General features: G+C 38.4%; 1 protein-coding gene across 13 annotated transcripts in view; it reads left to right on the top strand.

The window, feature by feature from the left end:
• PARD3B (par-3 family cell polarity regulator beta) overlaps nt 1–22749 on the top strand; it is a 1159019-nt gene that overhangs the window by 905257 nt on the left and 231013 nt on the right. For 12 of the 13 annotated variants that reach the window (XM_086344421.1, XM_086344496.1, XM_086344507.1 and 9 more), the window contains one exon: nt 22639–22749. In XM_086344421.1, the coding sequence (XP_086200547.1) occupies nt 22639–22749 (111 nt within the window). The other variant, XM_086344523.1, reaches the window with a different exon arrangement.

The raw sequence follows: 22749 nt of genomic DNA, 5'->3' as shown, positions 1-22749 counted from the left end.
TTTTTACTTCATTCTTTCCTTCTACATTCACTAGTTAGAATTCTTTTCTAATGAAGAGCTATCCTCTCTCCTTCTACTATTATTTATTCAGTTATTTATATCATTATAGATTCATGGATATTTATTTTACCCAGTCCTGTTATAATTTTGTTGCTCAGGTTTTTCCAACTTTGACTATTGGGAACTATTTTGGGTAGCTCCTATTCCCTTTTTATTTGTCCAAGCTTTTCTAAGAACTTTCTTTTTGGTTCTATAAGAAGCTCTAGAACTATTTCATATTTTTCTTGCCATACCCCAAGAATAAACCACTTTCCCTTGGAGGCTTGATTCCTTTTATTAAGGACTCCTACTCAAACCAAGATCTGGGCTCTAGGAGTGCTCATTACTGTAGTTTCAGCAGACAGAACTTGGATATAAATAGATACATAGATAGGTAAATGAATGAATAAATAAATAAGTCTATATACATACTTGACTACAGATACCTCTATACTTATTTCCAAATCTGTGTATACATTTTAAAAATGTGTTTATCCTGAACCTCCAGTCCTAATCCAACACCAGTGTTCACTGTCACCTTCCCCCATCCTTATTTGTAATTACATTTTCATGCTGTGAAAATGCTGGCTTTCATTATCTATAATGTATTTAATTCTTTGTTCAACTGGTCATGTATGGATGTGAGAGTTGGACTGTGAAGAAGGCTGAGCACCGAAGAATTGATGCTTTTGAACTGTGGTGTTGGAGAAGACTCTTGAGAGTCCCTTGGACTGCAAGGAGATCCAATATTCTGAAGGAGATCAGCCCTGGGATTTCTTTGGAAGGAATGATGCTAAAGCTGAAACTCCAGTACTTTGGCCACCTCATGCAAAGAGTTGAGTCATTGGAAAAGACTCTGATGCTGGGAGGGATTGGGGACAGGAGGAGAAGGGGACGACAGAGGATGAGATGGCTGGATTGCATCACTGACTCTATGGACGTGAGTCTGAGCGAACTCCGGGAGTTGGTGATGGACAGGGAGGCCTGGCGTGCTGTGATTCATGGGGTCACAAAGAGTCAGACACGACTGAGCAACTGAACTGAACTGAACTGAACTGAATATACACATAAAGTTGTTTCATAATTGCTAACCCCTACCCTTGTAAAACCAGAGATCAAATTGCCAACATCCGCTGGATCATGGAAAAAGCAAGAGAGTTCCAGAAAAACATCTATTTCTGCTTTATTGACTATGCCAAAGTCTTTGACTGTGTGAATCACAATAAACTGTGGAAAACTCTGAAAGAGATGGGAATACCAGACCACTTGATCTGCCTCTTGAGAAACCTGTATGCAGGTCAGGAAGCAACAGTTAGAACTGGACGTGGAACAACAGACTGGTTCCAAATAGGAAAAGGAGTATGTCAAGGCTGTATATTGTCACCCTGCTTATTTAACTTATATGCAGAGTACATCATGAGAAATGCTGGACTGGAAGAAGCACAAGCTGGAATCAAGATTGCTGGGAGAAATATCAATAACTTCAGATATGCAGATGACAGCACCCTTATGGCAGAAAAGTGAAGAGGAACTCAAAAGCCTCTTGATGAAAGTGAAAGAGGAGAAAGAAAAAATTGACTTAAAGCTCAACATTCAGAAAACTAAGATCATGGCATCCAGTCCCATCACTTCATGGGAAATAGATGGGGAAACAGTGGAAACAGTGGCTGACTTTATTTTTCTGGGGTCCAAAATCACTACAGCTGGTACTGCAGCCATGAAATTAAAAGACACTTACTCCTGGGAAGGAAAGTTATGACCAACCTAGACAGCATATTAAAAAGCAGAGATATTACTTTACCAACAAAGGTCCGTCTAATCAAGGCCATGTTTTTTCCAGTAGTCATGTATGGATGTGAGAGGTGGACTATAAAGAAAGCTGAGCACCAAAGAATTGATGCTTTTGAACTCTGGTATTGGAGAAGACTCTTGAGAGTCCCTTGGACTGCAAGGAGATCCAACCAGTCCATCCTAAAGGAGATCAGTCCTGGGTGTTCATTGGAAGGGCTGATGTTGAAGCTGAAACTCCAATACTTTGGCCACCTGATGTGAAGAGCTGACTCCTTTGAGAAGACCCTGATGCTGGGAAAGATTGAGGGTAGGAGGAGAAGGGGATGACAGAGGATGAGATGGTTGGATGGCATCACCGACTCAATGGACATGGGTTTGGGTGAACTCTGGGAGTTGGTGATGGACAGGGAGGCCTGGCGTGCTGTGGTTCATGTGGTCACAGAGTTGGACATGACTGAGCGACTGAACTGAATTGAACCCTTGTAAAAAAGCTGGCTTAAAACTGAACATTCAAAAAACTAAGATCATGGCATGTAGTCCCATTACTTCATGGCAAATAGATGGGGGGAAAATGGAAACAGTAACAAACTTTTATCTTCTTGGGCTCCAAAGTCACTGTGGACAGTGACTGTAGCCATGAAATTAAAAGATGCTTTCACTTTGAAAGAAAAGCTGTGACAGACCTAGACAGCATATTAAAAAGCAGAGGATCACTTTGCCGACAAAAGTCCATCTAGTCAAAGCTATGGTTTTTCCAGTAGTCATGTATGGATGTGAGAGGTGAACCATAAAGAAGGACTGAAACCGAAGCTCCAGTACTTTGGCCACCTGATGCCAAGAACCAATTTATTGGAGAAGACCCTGATCCTGGGAAAGATGGAAGGCCAGAAGAGAAGGGGTCAAAGAGGATGAGATGGTTGGATGGCATCATTGACTCAATGGACATGGGTTTGAGGATACTCCAGGGGACAGTGAAGGACAGGGAAGCCATGAAGTATGCTGTAGTCCATGAGGTAGTAAAGAGTCAGACACAACTGAGCGACTGAACATCAGTCCCTGTACTAATCAGAGTATAGTGTTTATGTACAATATTTTAACATATACATGTATCTTTTTTTTCAAATTCTTTTCCCATTTAGGTTATTACAGAATGTTGAGCGGAGTTCCATTTGTTATACAATAGGTCCTTTTTGGTGTGTACAATGCTTTTTGTCTTTATCCCTATAGTATCCTGTCAAAGTATTTTTTTCCAGTGTTACTTGGGTTAATTCCTTTATCCCCCAAGTCCTTCAATGTGGTTATGCTAATATTTTACAATATAACTAGGTTTACATGTTATAGTTGTATTCTTATTTGGAGTTCCCCCCATATCTTGGTTGGTTGTTTTTAAAATACATACAGTAAAATTCACTCTTTGTTGTATGCAGTTCTAGGAGTTTTGGCAAGTGCAGAGAGTCACATATCCATGGTCATAATATGCAACAGATTCATATCTTCAGCCCTCTACTCCTGACAATCACTGATCTGTTTTCTATCTCTATAGTTTTGCCTTTTCCAGTATGTCATAAATAAAATCAGACAATACTTTTGGATCTGGCTTCTTTCATTTAGCAAAATGCTTTTCAAATTCATCTGTATCATTGTGTGAGTAGTATTCCATCATGTGGATATTGTACCTCCTTCTTATGATACAATTTGTGATCCTTGTCCATGCAGCTAATGTTTACATTCATAAATTTACCCAGTGGGTTGATGCTTCTAGGGACTCTGAAACTGACTTTTAAAGTATGTTTTTCATCTTTCCTTAGTACTGAATTTACATCACTTCATTTTGTTTACTATGATTATTTCCTACAATCATCAGTCATTTTAACATTCCAAGGAGTGTTAGAACCAGTCCTTAATTATTTTCGGTAAGATTAACAAGGAGAATATGGACAATAGAAATACATAATGTACAAGCCTTGTAATAGCTATGTCTTCTTCCCCCAGCTACTTAAAGGCAGGAAAATTGACTCCTTTTAAGTTTTATATCCTTTCCCTTCCTTTACTCATCCTCTGGTAGAAGCACTAATGAGTCCTCAGGTGACTATAAAAATGGAAAGGCAGAGGAAAAGGGGAAGCACATGTTATGGGTAATCTACATAGTAGATAAAAAGCCTCTGTGTCATTGAGAATTGATTGCACTCTAGTAAAATAGATGAAAGTAGGGATTATGTATCAACAACTTTGACATATTTTAGATTTCCTTTTAATGCTTAGTACTTGTTGATTCAATGATAGATGTCAATACAGTTCAGTCACTCAGTAGTGTCCAACTCTTTGTGACCCCATGGACTGCAGCATGCCAGGCTTCCCTGTCCAGCACCAACTCCCAGAGCTTACTCAAAATCATGTCCGTCAAATCAGTGATACCATTACAACCACCTCATCCTCTGTCGTACCCTTCTCCTCCTGCCTTCAATCTTTCCCAGCATCAGGGTCTTTTCCAATGAGTCAGTTCTTTGCATGAGGTGGCCAAAGTATTGGAGCTTCAGCTTCAGCATCAGCCCTTCCAATGAATATTCAGGACTAATTTCCTTTAGGATAGACTGGTTGGATCTCCTTGCAGTCCAACAGACTCTCAAGAGTCTTCTCCAACACCATGGTTCAAAAGCATCAATCCTTTGGCATTCAGCTTTATAGTCCAACTCTCACATCCATACATATGGAAAACCATAGCTTTGACTAGACTTATGATAGACTTATGGTCAGTCCTTAAAGTCTACCTAAAAGAATGTATTTCTACTCAGAAAATATCAGCCTCCCAACTCTGTTGTCTCTTGAAGCTACCTAGGTGTTCTTCACTATCAATACAAAGCATAGCATTCATTTGTGGCACCAAGAAAATCTTAATTGCAATAAAACAGATATTTGTAACTGTCTATCCAGGGATAGACACACATGGGTCGTCTTTTAGGAATCTGTGAACTTCTAGAACTTCTAGATAGGAGTTTTTAGTTTATTGATAATGTAAGAAATCTGACTAGTCCATGCTATCTGTGAGACAGATAATTTAACTAGTTTACAGGAATTCATTAAGTTTTCATATATCAGTTAATCAGCTAGAAAATCACTAGTGCTAATAAATATATGCAGTATGTTTTCCTAATACTGTTTATACTTAATGTGCCTTCCTTTCCTAAAGCCCTGTGGCCTTCATTGGTGACAAATGAGAATATATTTTCCCCTTTCTGTTTGCTGCTTTAGGAAGCAAAGGGTTTAACTGATTTTGAAAAGATCATTCTTGAAATCTTGAAAAAAAAAGTTTTATTTTAGCTTTTTTTAAAAACTTTGAGTACAAGGTCTAAACTGCAAAACTGTGCTGTTATACAGAATTTACTGTTCTAGTTCTGCTGATTTGTAACTTCCTGTAGAGGGCTTTCTGAAGAAGCATTGTTAATTCATGTGTTTACTATTCAAAAAAAAAAAAAAAATACTTGGCTGAGTTTTGGGAGTCTGGGTGATCCTACCTCATCTACAAAATTACTGCCAAAAATTCAAGTCCATGGTATTCTCTCTTAATCAAATAATGGTACCAACCATGGAAAAGTATCACATCTTTGTTTTGTGTATATCAGTTCTGACTACCTTGGTCCAATATTAGTTGAAAGCTGATCAATGGGTCTCAATCAATGAAAAGCTCAATGAATTATATTTATTTAAGGTAAGGTCCATCTAGTCAAGGCTATGCTTTTTCCAGTAGTCATGTATGGGTGTGAGAGGTGGACTATAAAGAAAGCTGAGTGCCAAAGAAATGATGCTTTTGAACTGTGGTGTTGGAGAAGACTCTTGAGAGTCCCTTGGACTGCAAGGAGATCCAACCAGTCCATCCTAAAGGAGATCAGTCCTGGGTGTTTATTGGAAGGACTGATGTTGAAGCTGAAACTCCAATACTTTGGCCACCTAATGCATAGAGCTGACTCATTTGAAAAGACCCTGATGCTGGGAAAGATTGAGGGCAGGAGGAGAAGGGGACAACAGAGGATGAGATGGTTGGATGGCATCACCAACTCAATGGACATGAGTTTAAGTAAACTCCAGGAGTTGGTGATGGACAGGGAGGCCTGGCGTGCTGCAGTCCATGGGGTCGCAAAGAGTCGGACACGACTGAGTGACTGAAATGAACCAAAGGTCGCCACAACCATTAAAATACATACGTAGATAGATATAAATATATAGGTACTTAGATATACCAGTGTTTTCAAACTGGGATGCTACTGTTAAATTTGGCTCAAAGATACCTTATGTTTGAACCTCAGGCTAATTTTTTTAAGAGTCAGTATTTAAAAATCAAGATATTTTACAAACATAGACCAAATTTGGTAACTTTTTAAAATCTGGTAGAAATCACTGGCTCATGTTTAAAACACTCCCTGCAAATCTCAAATACTTCCTTAAACTTAAGTTTTACCATAGACTTTCCTGTTTTCTAAAAATTTCTTTTAATATGCTAGGTTTGCAGTTCAGTAGTAGTATAAAATCTGGAACCACGTTCTGTCTTTCACCTGTGAAAATGTTACTATTAACCCACATATGTTCAACAAAACTGGCATTGAGCTGTTTTTCTGGGAGAAGTGATGGATTTATGCTGCTCTGTCCACACATTCTTGGCAAGTGCCCTTTTGACCACTGGCATGTATTTGTAAGACCATCTGAGTTAGAAGTAGAGTCTGTGGTTATGGACTAGGTCCAAGTTAACTGGCCCACACAGGGGAGCCAACCCATGACCTTGACCCCATTACCACAGTGTTCTAACCAACTGAGCTAAATAATTGAGTAATTGTTTCTTAGCAACCTGATCAAATCAGCTGGCATATATTAAGAGTCTGTCTGTGTACAAGGGTGAGGATGTCAGTGAACAAGGGAGCTTAAGATAATGAGAAAGTTATCAAGTCCTCATATTGGTTGGCATGTTATATTTGGCCAAGTAGTCACTAAATTGGACTTTGTCATTAGAGTTAATTGCATTTCTGGGCAATTGGAATTCATTAAAAAAAAAAAGCTAAGTTTTTATTGAGTTGGGTTCCTTTTTAGAATTCAGAATTTTGGTGAATAATTCATAACATCTGTACAAACAATTGGGGATCATAGCAAGATAGAAAGAACTTTGTACTGAATTGAGGGGGTCAAGTCTCTGGTTCTAACTGCCAGTATGGCCTTAGGCATGTCACTTGACTTTCTGAGCTCTAAGCAGGATTAGATAAATATGATATCAAAGAGCCTTCCACCCCAAGAGAGTTTCTGTAACTACAGTTTTTAAACCAGCAAGAACACTTTGCCTACAAAGCTCTTTAAAAATGCAACTGGAATATTTTTCATAAATAGATAAATATTTCAAAAGCACTTACTGAACAAACTTATTTTTGAAATCTATTAGTATTTGCATAAAACCAATATGTAATATACACCTTTCACAAGGAAATCCACTGTAAATTCAGTAAACAAATAAATGCATAAGCCATGGTTTTATATATTACACGATAGGATTTTAATGGCATTTTACATCTTAAAGCATCTATGAATCCCCTGAAAAATTTGCTCCCTTATTAAATAATTATTATTTTAGATGCAAGTTGTTGACAAATTTCTTTGGGATTATTATTTGTTAATCTCCTGACTGGGGGTACATTAATGTGGCCCATTTAAAACTATCTTTCCTCCCCCTAACTTGCCAAATTTAGATTAAACATGTTAAGCTCAAGCTTTCCTAACCAAACTATAAATTTTTCTAGTTCTTCTTTCTTTTCTTTCTTACTAACTCACTCAAATACTACATTTATAGAACTGAGTTAACGGTAATATTTTACTGTTCTTTTATCCAAACTGATTCTTCCACCGCCGGATGGGCTGGACCAGAGAATCTATAGCTCTCCGTAGAATGGGTCCTAAAGAATGTTAGGGTTGGTATAAAATGAATGACAACAGCTTAGTCACACTTGAAATAATAATATATTGGCTTGGGTTTCCGAATAACCTTCCAAAATGAAAAACACAAATACTGTGGGTTTCTGCAGAATCAAATATAACTGTAATGTTTGTAAAAAAGATTAGTTATCAGAAGTCACTTTAATATTAGGTGGTGATGTTTAGAAATACCAAATCTGGGGAGGCCAGAGGCATTAAACCCAAAGTCAAATACAGGTTGCAGATGCGCTGAGTGATGCCAGCTCAGTGAGTGATGCTCCTGAGCCAGCTCAGCCATCTTTTGAGTGATGCTACTGGTGCACCTTGTACCACCGTCCAGAGCCGCAGTGGCACAGGCTGCCAGTACACTGAGTGGAGTATATGATACCTCTGTCAGCTGAGTACATGCAGAGCTGGGCAAAAGTGAGGTTTCCAGTATCACTCCTTCTATGTCATATGATCCAAAATTGATCTGATATTTTAAAATAGCCCCAAAGATAAGGAAACACCTTCAGGTCAATTCACTTAATTGAATAGCCTACGTTTTTTAAAGAAATGTTTGTCAAAAATCCCACGTCATATGTTCTGCTTACAGGTTCAAACCTTTCATTTATCTCATCGTGTACTTTATAGGTTGATGCCTTTAATTATATGTACACGAAATTTTTAGCATTGATTGATTATTCTGTGAGAATACTGGCAGCCATTTTGAGCTGTATTAGGAATTTATGGGAATTATTCATCTGTGGCATTGAAGAAAGGAAAAATTAGCCATTGGTACAGCAAAGGGAGGAACAAGCAAATATACTCGCATGGCAGAAGAGTGGTTTCACAGTCTAGTGGGCAAGCAAATACGGGCCTGATACTTTGGACAGATTATAAATCAATTTCTGATTTCTTTGGTCAAACTGTAAATCACTGGGCTAAGCTACTATGAATTTCCAGGTGAAACCTATTTTGTGATTGTATGTTACTAATAATAGCTCTTTCTGAATTACAAGCGATTAGAAAACCTTGTCAGAAATCACATTGTTCTTGTTGTGTAAGCATGGATATATTTTCTTTAGTGATATTAAATTGCTGGAGAAGGAGATTATATTCATTCATATAAAGCTGTATTAAAATGGGAAACCTATTCCTATGGGTTTTTTGTCCAGGTCCCTCTGAACAAAGGGAAACATTATTGATTGATGGCTCTGTAGTGACTGTCACCTTGCCCGATTTCTTTTGGTATAAGGTGTGCTCGACCTGGAAGATGCCTATAATATCCCCTGTGCACTTCAGTGAATAAACAGCAACTCTATTTAAAATAATAAATTATTACTCCTCTTTTTATTGTTGGCAACCCCATATTATTTATGGGTTCCAAGTTTTAAAAATTGAGAAAAGCTAAGGAAAGGGAGTTTTTAGACATTTTAAGAAAAAGTGCAGACACTTGCAGGCAACACAGGTTTGAAACATTTCAGAGACTTGTGACTTTTCTGGGAGAGTCAGAGTGTGATCTAGAATTTCACTTGAGATATTTAGCATAGGTATATTTTTTCCTCCTAGCCTATTTATAGTTGAGAATCAGTTCAGTTTTATGGTCTACTGTTAAGGGACTTAGAGAATAAAGAGGGATGCTAACTTTAAATCTAACATAAAAATACTGATCCCTTGCCTTACAAAGTGAAGGCTCAGATTTTTTAAGTTAATTTTTTTTTTTCCAAAAGAACTCTTCAAGAGAGAAAGTTACAGACAGAGGTATTGTCATTTGAAAGTCTGTTTAAGGACAGAGTGAACTAATGACAAAGATGGGTTGTGTCAAGAGAACCCAGTAACTCCCTAACATATATCTTTATTTGAAACCTAAGATTAAAGAGGTCAACATTTCTGAAACTCTGAAATTAAAAGCCTAAGTACAAGATAGACATCATGTTTTTTCTAGATGACATCTTGGAGATTAACCACCTCTAATGACACCTTTGGGTTTAAATTTTATTTTAGGGTTTAGCCTGGTATTTGAAAATAGAGTGTTTGCATAACATGAAAGAACTAGTCATCGTGAGATAGAAACCCAAGGTGACTCAGGGCCCCCGTGGCCCTCGAGAGCCAGGTATTTATTACCTTGACCAGGTGAGTAACTGTCACCTCTTTGGTCTCACTGTGCCTGCAGACATCCAAGGCTGTGACTGGCTTATAAGTCATCACACCTAAATTAGGCTATTTGGGTGATTTGTGCATTCATCGGGAGAGCATCTTCCATGTTGGAGCTTTATGGAGCGATAACATGCTGAGTTATGAGGGACAATGGCACCCCACTCCAGAACTCTTGCCTGGAAAATCCCATGGACGTAGGAGCCTGGTGGGCTGCAGTCCATGGGGTCGCTAAGAGTCGGACACGACTGAGCGACTTCACTTTCACTCTTCACTTTCATGCATTGGAGAAGGAAATGGCAACCCACTCCAATGTTCTTGCCTTGAGAATCCCAGGGACGGGGGAGCCTGGTGGGCTGCCGTCTATGGGGTCACACAGAGTCGGACACGACTGAAGCGACTTAGCATGGGGCCCTTCTTCTAGAATAGAGGCTATGAAAAATGGGTACAATTGACATAATTCCTGAAATCCTGACCTTTAATTCAGCTCAGCAGCAGTTGTTGAATTTTTGCAATGCATCAGGCATGAAGAATGAGACCATATTTGATGAATCGACTTGTATTCCTTAACATCCACTAGAGGATCTGGCTCAAAGTTGGTGCTGAACAAGCATTTGCTGAGTGGATGCTTGATGGCATGTATACATAAATAAGAGAAACACAGAAGGGCCTAGCCTTAGCCCTAGCCCTTGAGGAGCCCTTGAGAAACCATTTTAAGCAATAGTTAAAGCAGTGCCCTACCCCCAGTACCACTGCTCACTTCAGCACAAGCCCTCCACGCCTAGGGATCCCCTCCCTGAGTCTACTCTGCATCCTATCTTGGCTAAAGATAAACATGCCCATCCAGGTTAGTTTTGTTTAGTGAAACTGTTATGCACATTAAAAAAAAAAACATGAAATATTCATTCTAATGAATTAAGACAACCTAGAAATTAACCCTCAACAATTCTCCCTTTTTCAAAATTGCTTTCTCTGCTACAGAAAAAGGGAAGAAAAAAAGTCCAAAGTTAAGAGAGCTTCTACCTTTTAAAAACAGTTTCAAACTTAGTATCACTTATTAAGAATTGATATAATAACTCCTTTCTATTATTTAAGGCTCTCTTACCAGCTCCATCGTGCATTAATTATTTTGCTTCTTTTGTATTTGTACAATAAATGCTTGACAAAAAAAAAGTGACATAATTTAAATTCTTATGGCACAATGAAAAAGTTTCCCACCCCCAGGAAGAAAAAGAAATTCTGTGATGTTCTCATTGTCTTTTCAGTGAAAATTTTATACATTAAAAAGAAGATTGTGAAAAGAAAAAAAGAGTCCTAGTTATACTTCATGTGACACACAGAAGGTTTAGAATATAGAGAACATGAAAAAGAGTACACGAGCTATAGAGGAATAAAGCTGTGTGTTCTTAATTTTAAATTTCAGATAAATATGATTTCAGCTTTGATCCTACATGAACTAAGTCTTTTGTCACTCCACTAATTAATTCAGTATGCTAGAGAAAAGATGCTAATTTGAGCATCAAAGAAGTGATAATTTTTTTTTTGTTTAATCAGATTTATAAAGATAAGTTTCACTCCCATTAGACTGGGTATGGCACTCAGTTTTATTTTATTTATTTAATTCTTGTTTAGTGCAGATGAAATTTGACTTGTTTCTCTTAACTTCTGAATATGGAGCAGTAACACCCTGGATTTCCTTTAAAATGGTCCTTTGCATAGTCACTGTGCCAGGAGGAAAAAAAAAAAAAAAAACACCCGAATCAAACCAAACAAACAAAAAAATCCCACAGTTATTTCTTAATACTCTTGTCCTTTTGTTCTTTCCATGTAATGAGTTAGGCACCATCATCAATTCTTTCTGATAATGGACTTTATACAGAGTACATGGATGTGAATTTGTGACATTGAATAAGTTGTATCTGACATTTTATTAGTGACTCTAAGTGAGACCTCCCATTTCCATGGAGCTTTTAGTTAGCCCTCCCTGCATTTCTTTTCATGGATGTGAGTCAGTGTTTCCCTTCCCAGGCAGTTTGCCGAAATGACCCACACCTGCCAGTGAATGGACCTCAGAGATATTTCCTGTGGAGGGAGATTTCCTTCTGCAGGATGAGTCCGTGGTCAGTCTGGAGTGAGCCCCAACAGGTTGACCTCAGGAAGGCCACGGGAGCTGGGAAATCGCCCGTAGTTGGTAGAAATTAGGACATGAGATATGATGTGTTCTCAGAACACTTTCTTTGCCTAGATTTTGGGTTTCTGGGACAGAGGAGAGAGAGAAAATGAAGAAAGGAGGAGAAAGAGGATACCATGGGCACCCAGATGAGAAAGCGTTATCTGGCTGTTGGCCGAAGTCTGAATTCTAGCCGTGTGGTCTCTTTGGATCCATATTAGGGTTTTATGCAGACAATCAGTTGCACTCAAGCAGCCTTCAGAGACATTTAAAGATCCACTTAAAAGTAATAAAAATAAAAAGGAAGAAGCCACATATTCTGCTGCTTTGAAATAAGTAAACATTTAATAAAAGAAAAGCCTTTCTAACTATTAAGAAAACATAAAAATGCAAAAAGATCTATTTCTTTAATGCTCCTGTTAAATATGGTTCCCAGAAATCAGAAGCATTTAAGTCTGAATCACTAAGGCTCTTGCCTGCAATGTCTTAAAGCCCGTGAGTGCGTATGAAAGCAATTAATCAAAGTTCAGTGTGCTCCTGAAGAGTGTTTCGTCTTCTGGAAAGCAGAGGAATGGAATAACTTAAAACCCAGTGTGGTCATGACAGTTAATAAGCTTTTTATAGTCCCCGTGTGGATCTGAAAATCATACCTTATTAGTATCTTTATCTTTCTTCCTCACTCATTTATGCTTATTTTCATTTAATTTTAATTTCTGGCCCCTTTTTCATATTTTTTTTCCTTTTTTGCTAACCAAGCACTGCTTTAATAATCTCAGTTTTCAGTTGCTACAAAAGGGTTCTGCAAAAGTTAACTGTCCAATGGCTCACCAACTCCTTCACTGGTTCTCACAAGTCTTGTCTCCTAGAGGCCTTTGTCCCTGGTTTGTGTGTTTATTTCTAGGAAGACGGGTTATTGGTGATACACATTTTGCTTTGCTTTCTGGACCCTCTAGAATTATTCTGAATATAGTTGGTGTTTCCAAACCCATTGTGTTTTCTTAGCTCCTCAGTCTGGGAAAGCAAAGTATCAATAGTTCAAAGATTCCCAGCTGCTGAATTGAGCCAGAGAACTGCTGAAGACTCTACCAGATGTTTCATCCACTTAGACAGAAATCCTAGAATATTCCAGGACCTCCCTGCTTTTCAATCCTGAAAACAAACATCAACACATCTGAGGTCTGAAGATTCCTCACTTTGGAATGAAGGGTCGTCATGACCACCCGTTTAGGAATCACATCCTGGGAATGAGCAAAGTAGCTGTTTTAAGGGGGAGGAGGGATGGAAAAGTTGATTTCAAAGGAAGTAGTAGATATATCAGTGGAGTTACACCTGTTTGTTGTTTTCATACAGCTTGTGTTCATCTTGAAAATATGTAAATGCCTCCAAAATAAATGTCTAAACAATATTAAAATTTTACTTGGAAATCTTTTTTTTTTTTTTTTTTTTAGTTTTGACTCCTTGATTCAGTTAGTGTTAACAAGAAAAATTTTTTAGCCTAAGTTTTCCTTCAGTTACTGAATCATCAAACCACTCAGTTTCTGCTTGTGAACACCTCCTATAAAGCAAGTCCCTAACTCCTTTTGTGAACTACAGGGTGAACCTACAGAGTTTAAAGTACAGCCCTCTGCTGGGGAAAGCATAGGGAGTTTTAGAGCATTCCACCTCCCTCCTGAAAAATCACAGGCATTAACCATGACAATAATACATACTGTGGAACACTAAAAATAAAATGAGAATATCTTTTTCTTTCTTCACTAAGACTGGTTTACAGTAAACACATATCTGTACTTTCTTCTATCAGCATTAACATAAAAGTAGGCAATGGCCTTAGGTACCCCCCCCAAAGGAGGGAGAAATCTCTCTATTTGGTCAATTTTCATTGTATTTTTATCAAATTCACTAATTCTTAGGTACGATGGGAACCATCTAAGGTAAACAAGTAAAGACATTTGTGACATACATTTTAGAAGTGCAGAGAAATCATATGAGATTGCAATCCATGGATGTTAATTTTGTAAGCATATGCATATGCTAATTCAGAACCCAATTTGGAATATATCAGACAACAGAAACCTTTTATGGGTGAATTTCAGAATAAACTATAGAGACATAGTCAAAGGTCTGTGAACTTCTCTGCTCCCATATTTTGCTTAAGCTCTTTCAAGCTATATAATTTACACCATGATAAGGCAATATCATGTGTAATTTAAAAGTAAACTAGTTATAGGGAGAATGAAACATTATCTGAGTCCAGAAAATACTACGACTGTGAGGTTTGTGCATTTTCATATCTGACTCCATTCCATAGATTTTTAATATTATTGATGACTGGGTCTTATAGCCTTTTCCAAATGCATCAATGATATCCAAAGGTATTTCTTAATTGTAGGAGAAATACATTAGGTTTCAAATTTTCACCTCTCCTTGAATTCATAGCTCACCACTAATTTGGAATAAGAGTGTCTGAACTTTTCCCTTGCCTGACTTTTTAGTTCTCCTAAGCCATCGCTCAGGATTGTTTTCATATAGTCTGTGCCAAGAGAAAGAAGAGTGGTCACTAATACCTACATAAATTGCCCAATGGGATCAAGGAAGAAAATTGTAGACCCATACGACTTAGCAGAATGAAAAAGTGAATGAAATATGAGACTGGAGGTAGAAACAGTCAGAGATAGAGCTATAAATTTGTGAATTTGGATTATTAGGGTACGTAGGAATCTGGGGAGGATTTGAAAGTCATCTTTATCTAGAAAGCTCAAGGAAAGAAATAGAAACAAGAAAATATTTGCTGAGAAATTAGGGAACCGATACTAAGAATTGGGTTAAAATCTTTCCAGTATGGAAACCAATAGGATACTGGAACCTTATTTAATTAGTTGGATGGAGGAGTTAGAGATCTACCTAACAACTCACCTTATTAGTGGTTGAATGCCATGTGCCTAACCCATATGATATGTAATGGCTACACAGTAAATGTTTGAATGACTGAATGAACCATTATTAAATTCTACTTCCCCAGATAGTTATTTAGGACTTCCCTGCATAGCACATGCTTTCGTACTCAGTTGCTTCAGTCATGTTTGATCTTTGTGACCCTATGGACTGTAGCCCGCCAGGTTCCTCTGTCCATGGGATTCTCCAGGCAAGAATACTGTAGTGGGTTGCCATGCCCTCCTCCAGGGGATCTTCCCAACCCAGGGATCGAACCCACGTCTCCTGCCTTGCAGGCTGGGTCTTTACCACTGAGCCACCAGGGAAACCCCTTCCCTACATAAGCCAAATAGGAATACAGGTGAGGTCTGTTTCAGTATTTTTCTACAACCCTCCATGAGGTTCTTTTCCACCTTGGATATTCTATTTCCTTTGATTTATTAATTTATACCAAGAAATCTCATTTTATGGATAGGAGTCATTTTTCTTATATGTGTTGCATCGCATTAACGGATAAATTACCCAGGAACACCTCCACTTCCCTTTTATCAGTTCTGTGAAGTTTTATCTCCTAGCTGCTACTTTTTCTGAGTTTCTTGCCATTATCAAGAACTTTGTTCTCCTATACCAAAATCCATAGCAACATTAATCAGGAGAGGAAAATGGTGGAGACAACACCAGTGTCCATTGACAGATAATGGATAAACAAATACAGTACTCTACATACAATGGAATATTTTCCAGCCTTTTAAAAAAGAAGGAAATTCTGATACATGTTACAAAATCGATGAACCTTGAAGACATACTGTTAAGTGAAATAAGCCAGAAGCCAAGGGACAAGTATTGCTTGATTACATTTATATAAAGTACATGGCACCCCACTCCAGTGCTCTTGCCTGGAAAGTCCCATGGACGGAGGAGCCTGATGGGCTGCAGTCCATGGGGTCGCTAAGAGTCGGACACGACTGAGCGACTTCACTTTCACTTTTCACTTTCCTGCACTGGAGAAGGAAATGGCAACCCACTCCAGTGTTCTTGCCTGGAGAATCCCAGGGACGGGGGAGCCTGGTGGGCTGCCGTCTATGGGGTCACACAGAGTCGGACATGACTGAAGCGACTTAGCAGTGTGTAAAGTACCAAGAACAAATTCATATAGGCAGAAAGTAGAATAGTGGTTACTAAGGGCTAGGGGAGGGAGAAATGGGGAGTTGTTGTTGAATAGGTACAAAATTTCAATCTGGGATGATGAAAATGTTCTGGAGAGATGGTGGTTAGTGTTTGCACAACAATGTGGATGTACTTAATGCCACTGACTGGTTACTCACAAAATGATTCAACTAGTAGATTTTATGTTAAGTATATTTTGTCATGCTAAAAAAAAAAAATGGCAGTATTCTCTTCTCTCTTTCATCTATAAATACTCTCTGGCGTTTCTTCTTATCAGCCAACAAAAGTCTTCGGAGATGAGCCAAATTGAAAACCTTCATCTTCAACATTTCACCCCATTTCCAGAAACCACCCTACCAGCCAAACCTCTCGAAATGCTTGTACACACAAAGACACACACTTTTGTACTTACCTGCCATTCACTGTTAAGATCACTCCCACCTGGTTTCTGCTCACGTCACACCCTTGAACTTTGCCAGGGTGATGACTGGCTTCAGATTGCCAAATCTAATGAACCTTTTCAAGTCGTCAGCTCACTGGACTTCTCAACAGTATTCCCATCTGTTGACCATGTACTCCTCCTCCCAGCCCTCTTCTCTCAGATGTCTTACACCACATCTTCCTAACTTTCTTCCTGTCTCTCTCACTGTGCTTGTTCTGTCTGCTTTGTATACCATCCAACATTTAAGTGTTAAAGTGCCCATAGCTCAGTCCTTGTCCTCAGCTTTTTCATCTGGATTTCCCAAAGGCACTAAAATAACTGTGCTTAGAAGTGAACTTCTGATTGTCTCTCCATTGGCCCATCATTTCCAAATCACTGTCTTCTCTTCTCAGCAGCCTCCAGTCATCCAAGCCACCACCATCTTTCACCCACACTCCTGTAGCCATTCCCAGACAGCTTTCCTGCTTTTATGTGGTACACATTGTTACTTCAGCAACCAGCATCATTTTTTTAAATGTGCATAACTTTGTAGCACTTCTCCTTAAAATGATTTGATTAGTCATTTGTTGCTCCTCTACCAATTCTTTAAATCAACCAATTTCCTTACTAGCGTCTCTGTTCTTTGAATCACTAAAAAAATGACCTACTGTCATTCCTATAATAAACTCTAAGCATCTCTCAGACCTGCACTCCAAGGACCTTGCCCTTCTTTCCATCCGAATCTTATACAAAGATCCTTTCTGTTCTCCTTGCTTTGGAGACTGGCCTTCTTTCACTGCTTGGAATGCACCAGGCATCATGCTCCTCATGTCCTCTGCATGTCCCCTTCCTTCATCCACAGGCTTATCTCCTATCTCTACTTGTCTGGAATCTGTCCCCCTTATTGTTATGGTTTTAATGTCATTTCTTCATTAAAGACCTCCCCAAACAGTCTCTTTCCTGTTACTCTCTCTCCTAACTCCCTGCATAGCACTTTTCACAACTTATATATTGATACTTATTTGGTGACTGTCTCCTCTATCAGAATGTAAATTTTATGAGGGCAGTGTCTGGTTTTGTATCCCAATAAAATATCAACCTACATCCAGTACTTATGACAATGTCTGACACAAAAGAGATGCCTAAGAAATATTTTTTAAAACAAATGCATGAATGAAAGAAGAAGAAAGCAAGCAAGCTAGTCTTCCATGAAGCTGATTCATATAACCGCTCTGTAAAAATAAACAGGAACAGGTGTTTGAAGCAAACTTATAATTCATGAAAATCTAAATTTACATAAAGAGTATGTTGAAAGGTGATTTTTCCACTTTACGAAAAGATCCATCATAAGATTCTTTAAACAGGCTTTCCAGGTACATGGAAAGTACGATTTCATTGATTAAAACCATATGTTTGCACAGAATTCTTCAGGAAAATATCTTTTATATAAAGCAAGGTTGACCTATAAGCAATTTCCTTAAGGCACCTAGCCCAGAATGACCAACTCTCAAATTTCCTAGGTAATAGATAATGGAGGTCTGGAATGCAGTGGATATTTGAAACCTTAGAATGCAAAGCAGTAATTTCAACCATTTAAGGTCTGCATGACTTTTCTCACAAAAATAGCTAATGGAGAGATGAATCAATGTATTTGAATCTCCCCAGCTCTTCTCTCTTTATGTCAGTGGAAGTAAGAATGGATATGAAATGACCCCCAAAAGAGGCTGCATGAAAGGAGAACAAGGACCTGTAATATTCACTAAATTGAGGCTTTTCTCCCAACTCCCACCACCACCACTGCCACCACTGATAATTAAGTTGTCTGACTGCTATACTGGAAAGAAGAATTCAGTGTGTTAATAAATAAAAGGCATTTAACTTCTCTGAGTCTCAATTTCCTCATCTTAACAATGTGGGAGCCCTTTTGAAGATTATTGTCTTAGAATTCTGTTCTTGAACCTACCCAGACTTTACAAAATAAGATAATTGGTAACTGTTCTCTCTGTCTAACGAAATAAATTTCACAGCTTTCTGCTCTTCTTACTAGAAACTTTAATAAATGATCATGAACTTTAAATCAAAACATTTATAATATTTATAAAATTGGTTGAGTTGAATATTATTGATGGTTCTTGCTTAGAAGAAAATGCTTGGCAGAATTTACTTACAACTAACTTGGTCACTCCAACAGTAGAGAATCTGCCTGCAATGCAGGAAACCCAAGTTTCATCCATGGGTTGGGAAGATCCACTGGAGAAGGGAATGGCTATCCATTCCAGTAATGGCTACCTTACTTGGAAAATTACACGGACACAGAAGCCTAGTGGGCTACATACAGTCTGTGGGGTCACAGAGTTGGACACGATTGAGTAATTAACACTTTCACTTTTTCAACCTTTTCTTTTTCAAACATATCTCACTCTAATGGAAGCATAATAAGCTGTTCTCAAACTGCAGTGCAAGTGAATACTTCAGCCACAGGAAGGAAAAACAATATACCGGTTGTGATACTAAAAGTCAACTAGGGTATAAGTTCGTTTTACCCTTCAAAAATGACACTACTTTCATCTCAGAAAATCTTAAAACCTCAAAATTTAGAAGAAAATATTTGAGATGTAGCAGAAAAGCAAGCCTAAAATCTATAGAGATCTTGGCAATCTTGGCCTTCATCAACTTCCTGAGGCATTGTTTTACCCTCACTCCCCACAATTCTGATTTTTTTTTTTTTTTTGCTTCACTATTACTTTATTTGGTGACATTTTGAGGGAAAACTATTTTACTAAGTGATGTACTAAAGTATTAACTTGTCACATAAAGGAGTTTAGAGTAATAATGTTGATCCTAAGACTCTTCTTCATGGATCCAAAAAGCCAAAGAATGTATTCATGGAAAAACATTATTTAGATATTCCTGCTTTGTAGGTTAAAGAGAGATCATGAATATATTAACAAATCTGAATGATCTGAAAGTTAATGTTCTTATATTTTGTCTATTTTTTCTGTCTTCTCTATTTACTCTTATGAATGGGATCAGGTCATTTCTTCAGTGAGAAAGAGGAATAGATTCAGAAAAGGATGCAAGAAAGAGGAAGAAGAGAAAAAAAATAAGGCCAGGAATGATGGAATTAAAGCTGATGGTCAACCAACCCAAGTGCTCAGACTAGACTGGATATATAGCAAAAGCACTGCAGTAGGAGCAGACACAGAGAGACGGCAGTGGGGAGACAGGAAACTCATGAAAGACAATTTGCTCATTGAAATTATAATGAAAAAATATACAGAGGAGTCAAAGCTGGAAGAGGCTTCTGCGGAAAGCAGGATGCAGTCCGTTCTTGAATGACACCATGACTGTGAATGTTGGCAGTGCCATCTTCCACGTGTCATACTCAGAGCTGCCACTTGACCAACAACCTCTGCTTTGGTTTGAAACACAATCCAGAAAGAGACAAATGTTAGGCCACTTCTATGAAATTCTGAAGGAAATGAGTTTCTTACAAGTTTATGATTTAGGTCCTCCTGGGAGGAGATTCTGACTCTCTATGGATGTGTTGAAAGGCTGGGGCACAGGGATGGGAGTGGGGGAGGGGCAGTCAGCCGAGCATGTGTGTAATTTGACAAGTGTCCTCAGGTTATATAGCTGGAAGGATGGATGGATACATAGATACATAGATGGGATGAGTAAGCTAAAGATATGAATGCTTACTCACAGAGTTAAACTTTGTAGCTAGGTAGTAAGAAACAAGGGACAACTGGGATTCCCTAAGATTTAAGACGAGTCTTTACCTTAACTGAAGTCTGTGCATAATAGAGAAGGCAATGGCACCCCACTCCGGTACTTTTGCCTAATCCCATGGACGGAGGAGCCTGGTAGGCTGCAGTCTATGGGGTTGCTAGAGTCAGACACGACTAAGCAACTTCACTTTCACTTTTCACTTTCATGCATTGGAGAAGGAAATGGCAACCCACTCCAGTGTTCTTGCCTGGAGAATCCCAGGGACGGGGAAGCCTGGTGGGCTGCCGTCTATGGGGTCGCACAGAGTCGGACACGACTGAAGTGACTTAGCAGTAGTGCATAATAGAATGACTTTTATCCTGGTTCTCAGCAGAGTATCAGGTCATTTTCATTTTTCATGTGTGTTAATACCAAGGCTATGGGAGACTGCTTTCAAAGAAAATATCTATTAGGAAAAATGCCTGTCTTTTAAGAATATGAAAGACCAAAAATTAATTGTAGCTGTTTTTTTAAATTTAAAATTGGCAGTTTCATTTTCCAAAAAATGCTAAGGAAACACCAATTATTTTATCATAATTGCAGGGAACTCTAGTGTATTCTTGTTTGGAGTGTAAATTAGTACAGCTACTATTGAAAACAATGAATGGTTCCTCAAGAAATTAAAACTAGAACTATCATATAATTCAGCAATCTCACTTTTAGATATATATCCAAAAGAATTGAAATTAGGATCTCTCAGAGATATCTGTACTCCTAAATTGGTTGCAGCATTATTCATGATAGGCAAGATACAGAAACAATCTAAGTGTTCATCAACAGATGAATGGATAAAGAAGATAGGCTTGATACACACACACACACACACATATATGGTTGTATGTATTTATACACACACACAATGGAATATTATTTAGTCATGAGAAAGAAGGAAATCCTACCATTTGTGACAACTTGGATGAATCTTGAGGGCACTATACTAAGTGAAATAAGTCAGAGAAAGAAAAACACATAGCTGTATGATGTCACTTTATGGGGAATCTAAAAAAATCAAACTCAGAGAAATAAGTAAAATAGTGGTTATCAGGGGTTGGGAGATGAATAAATGTTGGCCAAAGGGTACAGACTTCCCGGTGTAAGATTAGCAAGTTTGGGGATCTAATGTACAACATGGTGATTATAGCTGATAGTAGTGTATCAGGCAGTTAAAAGTTGCTGAGACAGCACATCTTAAATGTTCTCACAACAAAAAAGAAATGCTAACTATGTGACAGGATATGCTGCTGCTGCTGCTAAGTCGCTTCAGTCATGTCTGACTCTGTGCGACCCCATAGACGGCAGCCCACCAGGCTCCCCCGTCCCTGGGATTCTCCAGGCAAGAACACTGGAGTGGGTTGCCATTTCCTTCTCCAAGGCATGAAAGTGAAAAGTGAAAGTGAAGTCACTCAGTCGTGTCCAACTCTTCGCAACCCCATGGACTGCAGCCTGCCAGGCTAGGGTGTAGCTAATATTTTGGCTGTAATTCTTTTTAAAGTAATATATATCAAATCAATACATTGTAAACTTACACAATGTTGTGTGTCAATTATCTCATTAAAGTTGGGGCAGAAAGTAAAATTACCACTGGCCAGTTAACTACACATATGCCCAGCACCAAGAAGTATTCAGAGCACACTGACTCAGGGCTGAATTGGGAATCATGTGGCTACATGGAGAGTGAGTGTAGCCTAAAGATATATGTTTGGTGTAGGAGGTGAGCCACATGCTAATCCCAGCCCTGCCTTGAACTTGGGTTTGTTTAAGGAACAAGGCCTCTCTGAGGTTTTGGTTCTTCATTTGTAAGGTTAGAACATTGAACTATGTGTTTGGTAAAGTCCTTTACCAGCACCATCACTATATAACCTCATGAGTTTAATCTTCAATGCCGATGCCACCTGGAATTCTGGAGGCCTCTTTAAGAGATTGATTAGGTTTTAGCTATATATTAATGACAACTTTTCAATTCTTTTAATCACCACTGAATTAATTGTTTGAAATTTTTAGTCTTTAATCACATGATTTTGCACAGACTGTACAATCAATAGCCAAGTAGAAAGAAAGAGGGAAGAGAGAAGTGGGAGGGGACTTCAGTAACTGTATTATTTTTCTGCTCTAAGTATCTTATTTTTACTTCCATTGTATGTGAAATGACTTTTTATTGCTTAGAGTAAAGAATTGTACTTTAATGAGTTCATCTCATAAATATCTACAACTTACCACAAAAAGAACATGCTTATCATTAACAATCATCTTCTCCATGTTTCATTAGATTTGGAAAGAAGAAAGATGATAAGGGTGGAAAGGCAGAGCAAAAAGGTCCTCTGAAGCAGGGTGGCCTGAGAGAAGAGGAACTGGAAAAAATGAAAGAAGAACGTGAGAG

This window comes from Bos grunniens, chromosome 2 (genome assembly GCF_055505025.1).
Source record: "Bos grunniens cultivar Pamir isolate PY7600 chromosome 2, Bosgru_T2T1.0, whole genome shotgun sequence".
Taxonomy (NCBI): Eukaryota; Metazoa; Chordata; class Mammalia; order Artiodactyla; family Bovidae; genus Bos; species Bos grunniens.
This window is presented reverse-complemented; position numbering and strand designations above follow the sequence as displayed.